The sequence below is a fragment of the Saimiri boliviensis genome, chromosome 7 (assembly GCF_048565385.1).
Source record: "Saimiri boliviensis isolate mSaiBol1 chromosome 7, mSaiBol1.pri, whole genome shotgun sequence".
In the NCBI taxonomy this organism is placed as follows: domain Eukaryota; kingdom Metazoa; phylum Chordata; class Mammalia; order Primates; family Cebidae; genus Saimiri; species Saimiri boliviensis.
In genome coordinates this window covers 111,222,327-111,240,888 of record NC_133455.1, presented here as the reverse complement: position 1 = coordinate 111,240,888, position 18,562 = coordinate 111,222,327, and the positions used below count along the sequence as shown (strand labels likewise).

The 18,562-nt window shown below is 41.7% G+C and overlaps 1 protein-coding gene across 45 annotated transcripts in view; it reads left to right on the top strand.

The window, feature by feature from the left end:
* The window catches only part of PLEKHA5 (pleckstrin homology domain containing A5), a 246,104-nt gene that overhangs the window by 196,875 nt on the left and 30,667 nt on the right, over positions 1-18,562 (top strand). For all 45 annotated transcript variants that reach the window (XR_005577183.2, XR_005577185.2, XR_012518578.1 and 42 more), the window contains one exon: positions 12,594-12,695. Coding sequence is in view for 40 of the 45 variants with exons in the window: in XM_074403205.1 (XP_074259306.1) it covers positions 12,594-12,695 (102 nt within the window). In the remaining 5 variants the exon portion in view is untranslated. The remainder of the gene's footprint in view (positions 1-12,593; positions 12,696-18,562) is intronic.

The window sequence follows — 18,562 nt, the reverse complement described above, 5'->3', positions numbered from 1 at the left end:
AACCCCGTCTCTACTAAAAATACAAAAAATTAGCTGGGCATGGTGGCGTGTGCCTGTAATCCCAGCTACTCAGGAGGCTGAGGCAGGAGAATTGCCTGAACCCAGGAGGCGGAGGTTGCGGTGAGCCGAGATCGCGCCATTGCACTCCAGCCTGGGTAACAAGAGCGAAACTCTGTCTCAAAAAAAAAAAAAAAAAAAAAAAAACAAAAAAACCTAAGCCGCGGCAACGATGAGAATGTAGGAGACATGTTTGGAAAAGGAGAAAATAGAACTTACTGCCTGACTGGGAGATAGGATTTCTGTGAGAGGATAGAAAATGTGAGATTAGAAAGGGAAAATTAGGTTAAGCTGTCAGTGCCAAGCTAACGAGAAGCTCAGGGTCTGTATGACAACTTGAGTTAAATCAAAATGGTGGACTTTATAGACATTTAGTTGAAAACTATTTAATGATTTGGTGTCTGCTCTCGAAATACCCGTTTTAGAAAATTTCTTCCCTTACCAGCTGGGATTAATAAATAAAATCTCATCAACAGGCTTAGAATTTGCTTCAGAGTTAGCTTTAACCCAGATGGGAAACTTGTTGAAAATGTCTTAATAAATTAGCCATGGACCAAATCCTTTATCCAGAAAAGAAAAGAAAATATCTTAATAGAAATGAATTTTGTTGGATACGTCTTTGTAGCAATGTGTAAAAAAATAAATAAATAAAAAATGAAAAAAAAGAAATGAATTTTGCCAGGAGTGGTGGCTCACACCTGTAATCTCAGCACTTTGGGAACCTGAGGCAGGAGGATTGCTTGGGGCCAGGAGTTTGAGACCAAACTGGGCAACTTAGGGAGACCCTGTCTCTATGAGAAATGAAAAAATTAGCTGGGCATGGTGGTGTACACCTGTGACCCTAGCTACACAGGAGACTGACGTGGGAAGATCTCTTGAGCCCAGAAGGTCAAGGGTACGTGATTGTGCCACTGCACTCCAAGCCTGGGTGATAGAGTGATACACTGTCTCTTAAAAAATATATTAGTAATAATAAATAGAAAATAAATTAATCTTGTTTGAGTATCCCTTTTTCTAGTTTTTAATCCTGTGTAATCACTTTCCTGGTTTCTTTTTCCTTGCCTTCAGCAATAATCAGTGATTATGACAAACCCTCAGAATATATCCTTCTAAGACAAGTCTTACTGCATAGAATACAAACTATGTTATTTGTGCCTTCATGTAAACTTATTTATATTTGTAGCTTAAGGCTGCAAATGTTAGCATGTGCGTAACATCATACTGTGCATATGGTTGGCACTCAGTGAATGTTGATTAGATTTAAATTTGAATTACATTTTTGCTGACAGAATCTCAGAGGATTCCACTGAGTCTTTCACAGTCAATTCATAGCACTGGTTCAAATCTAAGGCCCAAGCATAAGAGGAATAACATTAGCACCACTGTAGATCAAAGCTGTGATTCTGAGAACATCTTCTCACCTGGTAGGCCACAAAAGTACCCAAAACTAGGATTAGCACAAGGGAAACATATATAGCAGTGTTCCCTATACATTTTATTTATTTTTATTTTATTTTAGATTTGGGAGTACATGTGCAGGTTTGTTAACTGGATATATTGTATGATGCTGAGGTTTAGAGTATGAATAAGCCCATTACTCAGGTACTGAGTATAGTACCCAAGAGTTACCTTTTCAACTCTTATCCCCTATTCTATCCCTACCCCCAGTACTCCCCAGTTTTATTGTTACCATCTTTATATCCATCAACATTTAGTTTCCAGCTATAGGTGAGAACATGCGGTATTTGATTTTCTTTTCCTGCATTAATTTACTTAGGACAGTGGCCTCTGGCTGCATCCATGATGCTGCAAAGGACATGATTCCATTCTTTGTTATGGTTGTATGGAACCATGGTGTATATGTACCACATCGTCTTTATCCAGCCCACCGTTGATAGGCATCTAGGTTGATTCCATGTCTTTCCTGTTATAAATAGTTATGTGATGAACATGCAAGTACATGTGCCTTTTTGGTAGAAAGGTTTGCTTTCAGCCAGTCACAGTGGCTCATGCCTATGATCCCAGCATTTTGGGAGGCCGAGGAGTGTGGATCACAAGATTAGGAGTTCGAGACCAGTGTGGCCAACATGGTGAAACCCCATCTCTACTAAAAATAGAAAAATTAGCCAGATGTGGTGGCGTGAGCCTGTAGTCCCAGCAACTCAGGAGGGTAAGGCAGGAGAACTGCTTGAACCTTAGAGGCAGAAGTTGCAGTGAGCCAAGATCACGCCAGTGCTCTCCAGCCTGGCTGACAGAGCAGGATTCTGTCTCACGAAAGAAAGATTTGCTCTCTTTTAGATATATACCCAATAATGCAATTGCTGGGTCAAATGGTAGTTCTGATTTAAGTTCTTTGAAAACTCTCCAAACTGCTTTCCATAGTAGCTGAACTGGTTTACATTTCTACCCACTGTATATAAGCATTTCCTTTTCTCTGCAGTCTTGCAAGCATCTGTTTTTTGACTTTTTAATAGCAGCCATTCTGATGAATGTGAGATGGTATCTTATTATGATTTTAATTTACATTTCTCTGATGATTAGTGATAGGGAGCATTTTTTCACATGTTTATTGGCCATTTATATGTCTTCCTTTAAGTGTCTGTTCATGTCTTTTGCCCATTTTTTAAAAGGCTTATGTGTTTTGTTTTTTCCTTGTTCAATTGCTTACGTTCCTTATAGATTCTAGATATTCAACCTTTGTTGGATGCTTAGTTTGCAAATATTTTCTCTCATTCTGTAGGCTGTTTACTCTGTTGATAGTTTCTTTTGCTTTACAGAAGCTCATTAGTTTAATTAGGTCCCACTTGTCAATTTTTGTTACAATTGCCTTTTTCTTTTTTTGAGACAGAGATACTCTGTTGCCCAGGCTGAAGTGCAGTGACATGATCTTGGTGCACTACAACCTCCGCCTCCCGGGTTCAGGCAATTTCGTATGCCTCAGCTTCCCAAGTAGCTGGGATTACAGGTACCCACTACCACACCCAGCTACTATTTCTGTTTTTAGTAAAGACAGGGTTTCACCGTGTTGGCCAGGCTGGTCTCGAACTCCTGGCCTCAAGTGATCTGCCCGCCTCAGCCTTCCAGAGTACTGGGATTATAGACATGAGCCACCACGCCTGGCTCAAGGATTCTTAATAGTTTGAGGTCTGACACTTCAATCTTTTTTTTTTTTTTTTTTTTTTTGAGACGGAGTTTCGCTCTTGTTACCCAGGCTGGAGTGCAATGACGCAATCTCGGCTCACCGCAACCTCCGCCTCCTGGGCTCAGGCAATTCTCCTGCCTCAGCCTCCTAAGTAGCTGGGATTACAGGCACGCGCCACCATGCCCAGCTAGTTTTTTTTTGTATTTTTAGTAGAGACGGGGTTTCACCATGTTGACCAGGATGGTCTCGATCTCTTGACCTCGTGATCCACCCGCCTCGGCCTCCCAAAGTGCTGGGATTACAGGCTTGAGCCACCGCGCCCGGCCTGACACTTAAATCTTTAATCTGCTAGGCGTGGTGGCTCACGCCTATAATCCTAGCACTTTGGGAGGCCTAGGCAGGTGGATCACAAGGTCAGGAGATGGAGACCATCCTGGCTAACACAGTAAAACCTCATCTCTACTAACAATACAAAAATTAGCTGGGCATGGTGGCATGTGCCTGTAGCCCCAGCTACTTGAGAGGCTGAGGCAGGAGAATAGCTTGAGCCTGGGAGGCAGAGGTTGCAGTGAGCCAAGATCATGCCACTGCACTCCAGCCTGGGTGACAGAGCAAGACTCCATCTAAATATATATATATATATATTTAATTCATCTTGAGTTAATTTTCGTATATGGTGAACAGAACAGGTCAGTTTCATTCTTCTACATATGGCTAGCCAGCTATTCCAGCACCCTTTATTGAATAGGAAGTCCTTTCCCCATCACTTACTTTTGTCAATTTGGTCAAATATCAGATGGCCATTGGTGTGTAGCTTTACTTCCAGGTTTTGTATTCTGTTGCCTTGGTCTGTGCCTGTTTTTGTACCAGTACAATGATGTTTTAGTCTGTAGCCATATAGTATAGTTTGAAGTCATGTAGTGTTATGCCTCTGGCTTTGTTGTTTTTGTTTAGGATTGCTTTGCCTGTTTGGACTCTTTTGGTTCAATATGAATTTAAGAATTTGTTTTCTAGTTCTGTGAAAAATGACAGTAGTTTGATAGGAATGGCATTGAATCTGTAGATTGCTTTGGGCAGTATGACCATTTTAACAATATTGATTTTTCTAATCCTTGAGCATGGAATGTTTTTCCATTGGTTTGTGTCATCTATGCTTTCTCTTGACGATGTTTTATAGTTCTTCTTATGGAGATCTTTCACCTCCTTGGTTAAATGCATTCCTAGGGGTGTGTGTACATGTGTGTGTGTCTATTGTAAATGGGATTACATTCTTAATTTGGCTCTCGGCTTGAACATTGTTGGTGTATAGAAATGCCATTGATTGGCCGGGCGCGGTGGCTCAAGCCTGTAATCCCAGCACTTTGGGAGGCCGAGGCGGGTGGATCACGAGGTCAAGAGATCGAGACCGTCCTGGTCAACATGGTGAAACCCCGTCTCTACTAAAAATACAAAAAATTAGCTGGGCATGGTGGCGCGTGCCTGTAATCCCAGCTACTCAGGAGGCTGAGGCAGGAGAATTGCCTGAACCCAGGAGGCGGAGGTTGCGGTGAGCCGAGATCGCGCCATTGCACTCTAGCCTGGGTAACAAGAGCGAAACTCCCTCTCAAGAAAAAAAAAAAAAGTTATTTGTTTAAATCTTCCCCTTTGCTAGCCTATCTATTTTTTTTTTTTTTTTTTTTTTTTTTTTGAGACGGAGTTCGCTCTTGTTACCCAGGCTGGAGTGCAATGGCGCGATCTCGGCTCACCGCAACCTCCGCCTCCTCAGGCAATTCTCCTGCCTCAGCCTCCTGAGTAGCTGGGATTACAGGCACGCGCCACCACGCCCAGCTAATTTTTTGTATTTTTAGTAGAGACGGGGTTTCACCATGTTGACCAGGATGGTCTCGATCTCTCGACCTCGTGATCCACCCGCCTCAGCCTCCCAAAGTGCTGGGATTACAGGCTTGAGCCACCGCGCCCGGCTTAGCCTATCTATTTTTATTTTTTTGTTTTTCTGTTGTTTGTTTTTTTGTTTGGGTTTTTTTTTTTTTATTTTTTTTCTCTATTTTTATTATATTTAGAATTTTGAACAATAAAAAGCAAGTACTTCCTTTGAGATGAGAAGATAGTTTTGTTTCATAGAAAACTTAGAGAAGAAACTAAACACAAGAGTCATAAACTAGAAATTTTAAATATATGGATAGCTTTATAATTGTGGCTAACAGTTGAGCCTCACTTTATAATAAAGTTAGAATTGGTGCCCTTTTAAACATCTTTTTAGTGTTTCAAGTCCAGGCTAAGTGAAAAAAATAATAAAACATAAACATCTTTTTAGGTTAAAAAAAGTCAATATAGGCCAGATGTGTTCACTAACTCCTGTAATCCCAGCACTTTGGGAGGCCGAGGTGGGTGGATCACCTGAGATCAGGAGTTCGAAACCAGCCTGACCAACCAATATGGAGAAACCCTGTCTCTACTAAAAATACAAAATTAGCTGGACATGGTGGTGCATGCCTGTAATCCCAGCTACTTGGGAGGCTGAGGGAGGAGAATCACTTAAACCTGGGAGGCAGAGGTTGCAGTGAGCCACAATCACGCCATGGCACTCCAGCCTGGGCAACAAGAGTGAAACGCCATCTCAAAAAAAAACAGTAGAGTCATTACATAGTATAGTAAGGCATGCCATGTTCTTAGTAAGTAGTGATTTTATTTGCAAAGCAGTTATATAACAAGAATAAATCATTTAAAAAATTCTTTTTTAAAAAACTCCTCAAATAATTAAGTACATTATTTAAATGTGAGCCAAGAAATCTCTACATCCTGAAGGTAAAATGAAAAAAATCAATAAATCGGACTTAACTTTCTTTTGATTGATATGAAAAATCAACTGATTCTAATACCAGTGGGCAGGACTGTTACAGTGGGGTATTCGTGACCAAAAGGTTAGCATTTTAATTTTTTTTCCTGATCCTCAAAATATACCAGTAAAATTAATTTAAATATAAGGCTTTAATTTTCCAAGTTATAGTAGTAGACCTTAATTTATAATATTACTTAAAATTGGAAAAAGATGTTTGAGCTTAAATTGAGAAGTTAGCCAGGCACAGTGGCTCACGCCTGTAATCCCAGCACTTTGGGAGGCTGAGGCAGGAAGATCATGAGGTCAGGCATTCTAGACCAGCCTGGCCAGCATGATGAAACCCCGTCTCTACTAACAATTTAAAAAATTAGCCAGGCATGGTGGCAGGCGCCTGTAATCCCAACTACTTGGGAGGCTGAGGCAGGAGAATTGCTTGAACCTGGGAGGTAGAGTTTGCAGTGAGTCAAGATCATGCCATTGCAGTCCAGCCCAACAACAGTGAGAGACTCCACCTCAAAAGAAAAAAAAAAATGAGGTTAATGAATAATTATGCTACACCTAATGCCTCTCCCTCATTTTAATATTAAAAACCTATGTCAATACTTTTCCAAAGTTAGAGGTTTTATTTTATTTTTGTTATTTTGAAACGGAGTTTGGCTCTTGTTGCCCAGGCTGGAGTACAATGGCTCAATCTCAGCTCACTGCAACCTCTGCTTCCTGGTTTCAAGCGATTCTCCTGCCTCAGCCTCCCAAGTAGCTGGGATTACAGGCATGCACCACCACGCCCAGCTAATTTTGTATTTTTATTAGAGATGGGGTTTCTCCATGTTGGTTAGGCTGGTCTCAAACTACCAACCTCAAGTGAATTCGCTCGCCTCAGCCTCCCAAAGTATAGGTTTTATTTTTTAATGGAAAGCAGAAAAATTAACTGACGTTTCTTAAATTAAAACTCGGAAACCCTAACTGAGAAGCAAACCAGAATTAAAACATAGTATTAGCTCTAAAAATAATAATGGTAATTATTTACTTTTTTTTTTTACTATAGCCACCTATATATAGTCTTACCATTTTTGCTTGATTATTAAAAAGAGTAGCAATGTGACAGTGAACTACAGAGAAAACAATTTGAGATTTGTGTCTAGTGTGTTTTGTAACCATTACCTTGAGTAGATTTTGTTGTAAATTGCCATTGATTCTAGATTAGTTAAGTTTTCCTCATTAAAAACTTGGAAATGCATCATTAGTTGTTTTTTGTTTTTTTAATAGAATTTTTTTTTGTAGAGAGGAGATTCCCCTATGTTGCCCAGGCAACTTGAACTCCTAAGCTCAAGGGATTCTCCTACCTCAGCCTCCCAAACTGCTGGGATTACAAGCGTAAGCCAACCATACCCCAACTTTTTTTTTTTTTCTTTAGACAGAGTTTTTGCTGTGTTGCCCCAGCTGAAGTGCAATGGCGTAGTCTCAGTTTACTACAATCTCCGTCTCCTTGGTTCAAGCAATTCTCCTGCCTCAGCCTCCTGAGTAGCTGGGATTACAGGTGCCCGCCACCACGCCCGGCTAATTTTTGTAATTTTTTAGTAGAAAGGAGGTTTCACCACATTGGCCAAGCTGGTCTCCAGCTCTTGACCTCAGGTGATCCACCCACCTCGGCCTCCCAAAGTGCTAAGATTACAGGCATGAGCCATTGCACCCAGCCAATCCTTCCTTAATAAATATCATAGTATATATCTGCTATGTAGCTGAATAGCTAAATATTAAAATCCTCATTAATTTTTTTGGAAGTCTAGAATTTCATTACATCTGAGTGTTTAGACCTGTTTCACTTTCTCCCCCACAGTGGCCATATCTTTTCTCAGTACAGACTATATAGAAGTAAGCACTATTAAAATTTACTTGTTCCATACCCTAAACTTAGACAATTAAAAAATGAAAAATCTTGACCAGGCATGCTCGCTCCTACCTGTAATCCCAGCACTTTGGGAGGCTAAGGCAGGAGGATTACTTTAGCCCAGGAGTTCAAGACCAACCTGGACAACATAGTGAGATCTTGACTTTAGAAAAAATTAAACAGGCCGGGCGCGGTGGCTCACGCCTGTAATCCCAGCACTTTGGGAGGCTGAGGCGGGTGGATCACGAGGTCGAGAGATCGAGACCATCCTGGTCAACATGGTGAAACCCCGTCTCTACTAAAAATACAAAAAATTAGCTGGGCATGGTGGCGCATGCCTGTAATCCCAGCTACTCGGGAGGCTGAGGCAGGAGAATTGCCTGAACCCGGGAGGCGGAGGTTGCGGTGAGCCGAGATCGCGCCATTGCACTCCAGCCTGGGTAACGAGAGCGAAACTCTGTCTCAAAAAAAAAAAAGAAAAGAAAGAAAAAATTAAAAAACAATACCCCAGCATGATGGTTGGCACCTGTACTACTTAGGAGGACAAGGTGGGGGGATTGCTTGAGCCTAGGGAGTTGAGGCTGCAGTGAGCCAAAATCACACCACTGTACTCCAGCCCAGGTAACAGTGAGAAAAAAGTCTGGCCTGGCACAGTGGCTCACACCTGTAATCCCAGTTCTTTCGGAAGATTGCTTGAACCCAGGAGTTCAAGACCAGCCTGAGCAACATATTAAGACCCCAAATTTAAAAATTATCTGGGCGTGGTGGTACAAACCTGTAATCTTAGCTACTTGAGAGACTAAGACAGGAGGATCGCTTGGCCTAGGAGGTCGAGGCTGCAGTGAATTATGATTGTGCTACTGCACTCTAGCCTGGGCATCAGAGCAAAACCCTGCCTCTAGAAAACTCTACAGTGACTGGGCACGGTGGCTCACTCCCATAATCCCACTACTTAGGGAGACCAAGGTGGGCAGCTCACCTGAGGTCGGGAGTTCGAGATCAGCCTGACCAACATAGAGAAACCCCATCTCTACTAAAAATACAAAAAATTAGCCAGGCATGTTGATGCACACCTGTAATTCTAGCTACTCTGGAGGCTGAGGCAGGAGAATTGCTTGAACCCAGGAGGCGGAGGTTGCAGTGAGCCAAGATTGCACCATTTCCCTCCAGCCTGGGCGACAGGGTGAGACTACATCCCCCACAAAAAAGAGAGAAAACTCTGAAGCAGTCCCTCCTCCTCCCCAACACGCATACTTTTTTTTTTTTTCTTTTATTGGAGTATAACATATTCTCAGAAAAGCACACAGTTTAGGAGTTTGGCCAACATCTATATCAAGACATTGAGTTTTACTAGCATGCTAGAGGCTTCCCTCCCAAAAAGAACACTACTAGACTTTTTCCTTTTCTTCCTTTTTTTTAAAGATGGGGTTTCACCATGTTGGTCAGGCTCGTCTTGAACTCCTGACCTCAGATGATCCACCCGCCTTGGCCTCCAAAGTGCTTGGATTACAGGCATGAGCCACCATGCCTGGCCTCTCTTCCTTTTTTTTCTTAAAAAAAATTTTTTTAATTGTTTTAGAGACAGAGTGTTGTTCTGTTGCCCAGATGGGAGTGCAATGGCTATTCACAGATGCGGTTGTAGCGCACTACAGCCTCCAACTCTTAGCCTTAGGTTACCCTCCCCCTACCTAGTCTCCTGAGTAGCTGTAGCCTAGCACCTGACATTTAAACTATAGATGAGTTTTGCCTGTTTTTGAACTTTTTTTTGGAGATGAAGTCTTTGTCACCCAGGCTGGAGTGCAATGGCACCATCTCTGCTCCCTGCAACCTCCACCTCCTGGTTCAAGTGATCCTCCCTTCTCAGCCTCCCAAGTACCTGGGACTGCAGTTATGTGCCACCACACCTGGCTGATTTCTATATACTTTGTAGAGATGGGGTCTCTGTGTTTTCCTGGCTTGTCTCGAACTCCTGTCTCAGCCTCCCAAAGTGCTGGAATTACAGGCATGAGCCAGCCAATCACCTAAGTTTTTTAAAGTTATTTTAAGCTAGTTACAGCAGAATATACAAACTAAGATAGCTCTTTAAAAGAGAACCTTTAGGGTGGGCATGGTGGCTCACGCCTGTAATCTTACCATTTTGGGAGGCCAAGAAGGACAGATCGCTTGAGGTCAGGAGTTTGAGACCAGCCTGGACAAAATGGCAAAACCCCATCTCTACTGAAAATATAAAAATTAACTGGACATGGTGGCACATGCCTGCAGTCCCAGCTACTTAGGAGGCTGAGGCAGGAGAATCTCTTGAACCCGGGAGGGGGAGGTTGCAGTGAGTTAGATCATGCCATTGGACTCTAGTCTGGGCAACAAAGCAAGACTGTCTCAAATAAACAAATAAATATATAAATAAAAGGGAACCTTTAGTTTGAGGTAAACTGTATTGCTGCTTTTCAAAAACCTGTTAAGATTATTTTAAGTAACCTTTCTTTAACATTCAGTACACTGCTTTCTTATCCCAAGACTCTTACTGTTGATACACTGACATTTCCCAGTAGAACTTTACTCCGAGCAGTTCAAGAAAAGAAATTTCTGATCATGAGAGTTTCTTAGACAGAAATTATTAATTCATTTGACAAGAGTTTTTTAAAAAATTTTTTTATTTTTATTTTTTTGTGAGACGGAATCTTGCTTTGTCGCCCAGGCTGGAGTGCAATGGCATAGAGTTGCAGCTCACTGCAACCTCTGCTGCCCAGGTTCAAGCAATTCTCCTGCCTTAGCCTCCTGAGTCACTGGGCCTACAGCCACGCGCCACCACAGCCAGCTAATTTTTTGTATTTTTAGCAGAGATGGGGTTTCACCATGTTGGTCGGGCTGGTCTTGAACTCCTGACCTCAAGTGATCCACCCACCTTGACCTCCCAAAGTGTTGGGATTACAGGTGTGGGCCATCATGCCCGGCCTAACAAGAGTTTTCAATAAGTATTTTTTGGTTGACTTATATTTGCCAATACCACACTAGATTTTTTTTTTTTTTTTTTTTTTTTAGACGGAGTTTTGCTCTGGTTACCCAGGCTGGAGTGCAATGGCGCGATCTCGGCTCACCGCAACCTCCGCCTCCTGGGTTCAGGCAATTCTCCTGCCTCAGCCTCCGGAGTAGCTGGGATTACAGGCACGCGCCACCATGCCCAGCTAATTTTTTGTATTTTTAGTAGAGACGGGGTTTCACCATGTTGACCAGAATGGTCTCGATCTCTCGACCTCGTGATCCACCCGCCTCGGCCTCCCAAAGTGCTGGGATTACAGGCTTGAGCCACCGTACCTGGCCATTACCACACTAGATTTTAATAATAAAATAGTGAACAATATGGACTTTGTCCTTAGTTTATCAGTTTTTACACTCTCTGAAACACATAAAGAGTAACTACACTCCCATAAGTCAACATCTCTGAAACAAGATGATACGATGATGTTTGGGGGGTTTGAGGGTCTTTTTGAGATAGGGGTCTTGCTCTGTCACCCAGGAGTGCAGTGGCACGATCTTGGCTCACTGCAACCTTTGCCTCTTGGGTTCAATGGATTCTTCCTCCTCAGCCTTCTGAGTACCTGGGACCACAGATGAAAGCCATCAGGCCCAGCTAATGTTTGTGTTTTCAATAGAGACAGGGTTTTACCATGTTGGTCAGGGTTGGTCTCAAACTACTGAGCTCAAGTGATCTGCCCCTGTAAGCCTTCCAAAAGTGCTGAGATTGCAGACGTGAGCCACAGTGCGTGGCAGATGGTGTTTTTTTGTTTGTTTGTTTGTTTGTTTGTTTGAGATGGAGTTTCGCTTTTGTTACCCAGGCTGGAGTGCAATGGCTCGATCTCGGCTCATTGCAACCTCCGCCTCCTGGGTTCAGGCAATTATCCTGCCTCAGCCTCCTGAGTAGCTGGGATTACAGGCACGTGCCACCATGCCCAGCTAATTTTTTGTATTTTTAGTAGAGACGGGGTTTCACTATGTTGACCGGGATGGTCTCGATCTCTTGACCTCGTGATCCACCCGCCTCGGCCTCCCAAAGTGCTGGGATTACAGGCTTGAGCCACCGCGCCCGGCCCAGATGGTGTATTTTTAAGCACCTCTAGAATTATTCTATATTCAACAAATGAGAAGCTGTTAAAGACCAAATATCAAAATCTTCTGTGATACCGTTTGGGGATGTTTTTTTTCCAATGGAAGAAAATCCAGATGGTTGATAGTGTCTATATTGAGTCTTCACAAACAGGATTCACTGAATTATTTAAATAGCTAGCTAAATTCATTTTATTATATTACTACTGTAAGCTTATTGTAAGTAACATCATGTCATGCTTCTGATGTTATTGAAATTCCAGTATGCTAAAATACAAAGTATTTTTATTCATGGAGAACTTTTAATCAAGACAGTTAAGAATATGCTTTATTTATGCCTCTTCTGCACTTTAGGAAATAAACAGCAGCACAATAATACTTATGTTGCTTAGTAAATTTTTATTGAATTGAGTAAAAAAAAAGGGACAAAAATGGGTTATGAAAAGTTCTATTTCGCTCAATATAAACTACACAACTTTCTAAAATCTAGACAATTACAATTGGAGTGATAACACCAATAAAAGCACATTTTCCCCATTAAAGTAATTAACACTTTTTGGTTTTAGGAATTGGAACGAGCATGGAGGGAATATGATAAGTTAGAATACGACGTGACTGTTACCAGGAACCAGATGCAAGAGCAGCTAGATCACCTTGGTGAAGTTCAGGTACAAAAGTATAATATTCTTTGTGTTATTTTAACTGGTTTTTACTGGTACTGTGTAATCTACCTTGTTAGATTTATGCATACCCTTAACAGTTTTTACATTACTGGCTACCTGAGACCTGGATTTGAATACTTTTAATGACAGGAATCTTATCATCTTACAAACTATCCCATCCCCTCTTGTTTAAGAGTACTTTGTTCTGTTGGGCACATGGTGAGCCCTGGAGTGTTCTCTGCTCCTAGCGGTCTCAACTCTAGTTCCTAAAAACATGGCTTCATATCCTTTCACAAGTCTATCTGTGTCACTTGGTATTGAGATGTTGAATTACGGATTTATCAAATAATGGATATTTTATCTTTGCAATAAAATTACTCTAATCCATTCTGTGTTAAAAATTATATTTGGCCTGTTGTCATAACTGACATATTATTAGAAAAGGGGAAAATACAACACAATGTGCTATAAAGACTCTGGTTTATAAGCAAGCAGATCTGAGACCTAGTTCCAAGGGTGAGTTTTCTTATCTATAAATTAGAAGTAATAATACTTGGCCGGGTGCAGTGGCTCACACCTGTAGTCCCAGCACTTTCAAGGCTGAAGTGGGTGGATCACCTAAGGTCAGGAGCTCGAGACCAGCCTGGCCAACATGGCAAAACCCTGTCTCTACTATAAATATAAAAATTAGCCAGGTGTAGTGGCAGGCATCTGTCTGTAATCCCAGCTACTTGGGAGGGTGAGGTGGGAAAATCACTTAAACGCAGGAGGTGGAGGTTGCACTGAGGTAAGATCACACTACTGCACTCGAGCCTGGATGACAGAGTGACGCTGTCTCAAGAAAAAAAAAAAAAAGCAGAAATAATACTTGTCTTAAAATGTTGCTCTGAGGAATGGATATGATATATGTTTAAGAAAATAAGTTAAATTATGCTTATGACCCAATGTAAATTTGATCATTTTAGTTGGAAATGCATAGACTTAACAGACAAATCAATACAATGAATAAAAGATTAGTAAATTTGAGACCAGCCTGACCAACATGGTAAAACCCCATCTCTACTAAAAAATACAAAATTTGCTGGATGTGGTGGCACACACCTATTGTTATCCCAGCTACCCGGGAGGCTGAGGCGGGTAAATCACTTGAACCTGGTAGGTGGAGGTTACAGGGAGCCAAGATGATACCATTGTACTCCAGCCAGAGCAACAAGGGTATAGCTCCATCTCAAAAGAAAAAAAAAAAGATTAGTAAGGTTGAGTCAGAAAAATCAGCTGCCCTCTATCTGTGCTGTCCAGTGTAGTTCTGGCCACATGTAGTTGTTGGGTATGTGAAATGTGACTATTGTGACTATACAACTAAAACTGAACTTTTAGTTGTATTTGTGTTAAATATCTAAATTTATTTATTTGTTTATTTATTGAATCAGTGTTTTATTCTGTCACCCAGGCTGGAGTGCAGCAGTATGATCCTAACTGAAACCTTGAACCCCTGGGCCCAAGTGATCCTCCTACCTCAGCCTTCCAAAGTGCTGGGATTGGCTGGACACAATGGGTCACGCCTATAATCCTAGCACTTTGGGAGGCCAAGGTGGGAGGATCACTTGATGCCAAAAGTTTGAGACCAGCCTGGCCAACATGGTGAAACCCCACCTCTACTGAAAATATAAAAGTTAGCTGGGTGTGGTGGTACGCACCTGTGGTCCCAGCTACTTGGAAGGCTAAGGCAGGAGAATCATGCAACTGTATGCCAGCCTGGGTGACAAAGGGAAACTCAAAAAAAAAAAAAAAGTGCTGGGATTACAGGCATGCGTCACCAAGTCCAGTTTGGTGGTGGTGGTGGTGGTGGTGGTGGTGGTGGTGGTGGTGGTGGTGGTTGTTGTTGTTGAGACAGAGTCTCACTCCGTCACCCAGGCTGTAGTGCAGTGGTGCCATCTTGGCTCACTGCAGCCTCCGCCTCCCGGGTTCAAGCAATTCTCCTGCCTCAGCCTCCCAAGGAGCTGGGATTACAGGCACCTACCACCACAGCCAGCTGATTTTGTATCTTTAGTAGAGACAGGGTTTCACTGTGTTAGCTATGATGGTCTCAAACTCCCAAGCTCAGGTGATTCACCCACTTTAGCCTCCCAAAATGCCAGGATTATAGGTGTGAGCCACCATGCCCGGCCAGTTTAAATGGCCACATGTGGCTGGGACTTCTGTATTGGACACTAAAATTATACTGTCAGTAATCAGCTACAGGCTTAGACCAATTACATCACAACTCTGGGTTTCAGTTTCTACAACTATAAAATAAAATAATAATACTGACTCCTACTAGGTTATTATGAGGATAAATATGTTTATATTTTTACGTATAGAATAAAATCACGCACATAAAATATGCTATATGTTTGTTAAATAAATAAACAAGGACACATAACGTAAAACTATAGTGTTAAACATAGTACAGGAAAAAAATAGACCAATGGAACAGAATAGTTTAGCAACAGACCGTGAATATCCACAAAGCAGAGAGAGAAAGAGAGAGAGGGAATTGTTGAACAACATCTGGCTTTGTCAGTCAAAGACTAACCCTCAATGAAGGCAACATAGACAAAGTAAAAAAGGCGACCTTCTGGGGAAATGTATGTTTGACCTCAAAAATGTCACAAGGGATAACTATCTAGATTTGCAAGGAAGTTTTTCTTGTTGATTTGAGGAAATAGTCCATTAGAAAAATATACAAAGGATATGAGTAACTAATCATAAGAAAACTCAAATTACTATCAAGTGTTTGAAAAATAGTTCAGAGTTGGCCAGGCACAGTGGCTTATCCCTGTAATCCCAGCACTTTGGGAGCCCGAGTCAGGTGAATCACTTGAGGTAAGGAGTTTGAGACCAGCCTGGTCAACATGGCAAAAGCTCATCTCTACTAAAATACAAAAAAAAAAATAGTTGGGTATGGTGTCACACACCTGTAATTCCAGCTACTTGGGAGGCTGAGGCAGGAGGATTGTTTGAACCTAGGAGACAGGTTGCAGTGAGCCAAGGTCGCACCTCTACACTCCAGCCTGGGTAACAGAGTGAAACTCGGTCTCAAAAAAAGAAAAAAAAAAAATAGTTCAAAGTCAGTAGTAACTAGAGAAATGCAAATAAAACAAAAATTAGATTTGCATTATATACCCTTCCAAATTGGCAAAAATGTGTGTATACATATATATCTTTTAAATTTTATGAAAAAGTAATGCCTGTTGTATATAGATGTGTAAGATCTGTTATTTATAGTGCTCTTCCCATCCTCTATGTCAGTATTTATAGCTCTGGGCTGTCACTGTGTTTGGCTCTTGCATGAGTACTTTCTCTTTTTTACTTTTTGATGCTTCCAGGCTGTAGTTTGGAAAACTAGATAACTTAGGTTATGCAGTGCCTTTTTGGAGCTGCAGTAGTTCATAGTCTTCAGGCTTATAGACTCTTCTTTCTTGAGGTTTTTTTTTTTTTTTTTTTCCTTTTTTAAAAATCTTTTAATCAACTCCCAAGTGCTTGGAAGACTTTGAAAACGTATTTCTTTTTTTTCCTTCCCTGACTCTGTCACCCAGGCTGGAGTACAGTGGCAGGATCTCTTCTCATTACAGTCTCTTCTGCCAGGATCAAGTGATCCTCTCACCTCAGCCTCCCAAGTAGCTGGAACCACAGACATGCACCACCTCCCCCAGCTAAGATTTTGTATTTTTGGTAGAGATGGGGTTTTTCTATGTTGCCCAGGCTGGTCTTGAACTCCTGAGCTCAAGCAATCTGCCCACCTCAGCCTTCCAAAGTGCTGGGATTATAGGTGTGAACCACTGTGCCTGCCTGAAAATATATTTCTACCCCTTAGAGGACTTCATAGCATATTGATGTAATACTGATTATATTATAATATCTGTAGTCATTAATAATTGATACTCAGTGAAAGAAAATATTGTTCTAGGTGATGTGACAGTTTTTGTATGCCATTCCCTATTTTTAAAACTAAAGTGGCCGGGCGCGGTGGCTCAAGCCTGTAATCCCAGCACTTTGGGAGGCCGAGGCGAGTAGATCACGAGGTCAAGAGATCGAGACCATCCTGGTCAACATGGTGAAACCCCGTCTCTACTAAAAATACAAAAAATTAGCTGGACATGGTGGTGCATGCCTGTAATACCAGCTACTCAGGCAGCTGAGGCAGGAGAATTGCCTGAACCCAGGAGGCGGAGGTTGCGGTGAGCAGAGGTCGCACCATTGCACTCCAGCCTGGGTAACAAGAGCGAAACTCCGTCTCAAAAAAAAAAAAAAACTAAAGTGGGCCAGATATGGTGGCTCACACCTATAATCCCACCACTTTGGGAGGCTGAAGTGGGTGGATCATGAAGTCAGGAAATCGAGACCATCCTGGCCAACATGGTGAAACCCCATCTCTACTAAAATACAAAAAATGAGCTGGGCGTGGCGGTGAGTGCCTGCAGTCCCAGCTACTTGATAGGCTGAGGTAGGGGAATCGCTTGAACCCAGGAGGTGGAAGTTACGGTGAACTGAGATCATGCCACTGCACTCCAGCCTGGTGACAGAGCAAGACTCTGTCTCAATCAATAAATTAAAATAAAGTGGACTGGGTATGGTAGCTCACACCTGTAATCCCAGCACTTTGGGAGGTCAAGGCAGGTGGATCACAACGTTGGGAGTTCAAGACCAGCCTGGCCAACATAGTGAAACCCTGTCTTTACTCAAAATTCAAAAATCAGCAGGACGTGGTGGTGTGTGCCTATAATCCCAGTTACTCAGGAAGCTGAGGCAGAAAAATTGCTTGAACCTGGGAGGCAAAGGTTGCAGTGAGCCAAGATCGCACTATTGCATTCCAGCTCTGGGCAACCAAGCAAGACTTCGTCTCACAAAAAATAAAAAATAAATGAAGTTACATTCCTAGAATAGTGTTTATTGTTATCCAGAATGGTGTTATTGTTACCTTATTTATGAACAAGAGTCATAGAGTTCTAACAGAATCTCAGAGAAAACCAATGTAATCTTATTTTGGTTTCAGTTAGGGTACTTAACCTGAGGGCATGTAATGGAATATTAAAAGTAAGAAAGTGGATATAACTTAGAATAGAATAAAAAATGGAATAAAAAATAGCATTAAAAAAAACTTAAATTCCAAAATTAAAAATTTGTCTTACAAGTACATTTAAACTGTGGCCAGGCACAGTGACTCATGCCTGTAATCCCAGCACTCTGGGAGGCCGAGGTAGGTGGATTACCTGAAGTCAGGAGTTCGAGACCAGCCTGGCCAACATGACGAAACCCCATCTCTACTTAAAAATACAAAAATTATGGCATGCGCTTGTAATCCCAGCTACTCAGGAGGCTGAGGCAGCAAAATCGCTTGTGCCCAGGAGGCAGAAGCTACAGTGAACTGAAAGCTTGCCACTGCATTTTAGCCTGGGTGACAGAGCAAGACTCCATCTTAAAAAAAAAAAAAAAATTTAAACTCTTGTCAGTCAAAACTCATCTGAATATATTTCATTAGTTGTCCCTTTGTTGTTGTTTTTATATTCTAGAACTTAGGAAGTTAATATACCTTCCATTTCTTACCCTTTCCCCATCTCCCCCTCCTAAAAGTGGTTTTTTATTTTGGCATTTGTTTCTATTCTGTTTTCATTTTCTCTGTTTGTATTTTCCATTTTTGGTCCCTTTTAATCAATATGCCTTCCTGGGATCATAAATAATGCAAGACAAAGCTTATTGGAAAGATTTAAAATATTATGCTTAAGTATGAAAATTAAGTATTTTTTTTTCCTCTACTCAGTCTTTTTTTTTTTTTTTTAAGATGGGGTTTCTCAATTGTGGCCAGGCTGGTCTTGAACTCCTGACTTCAGGTG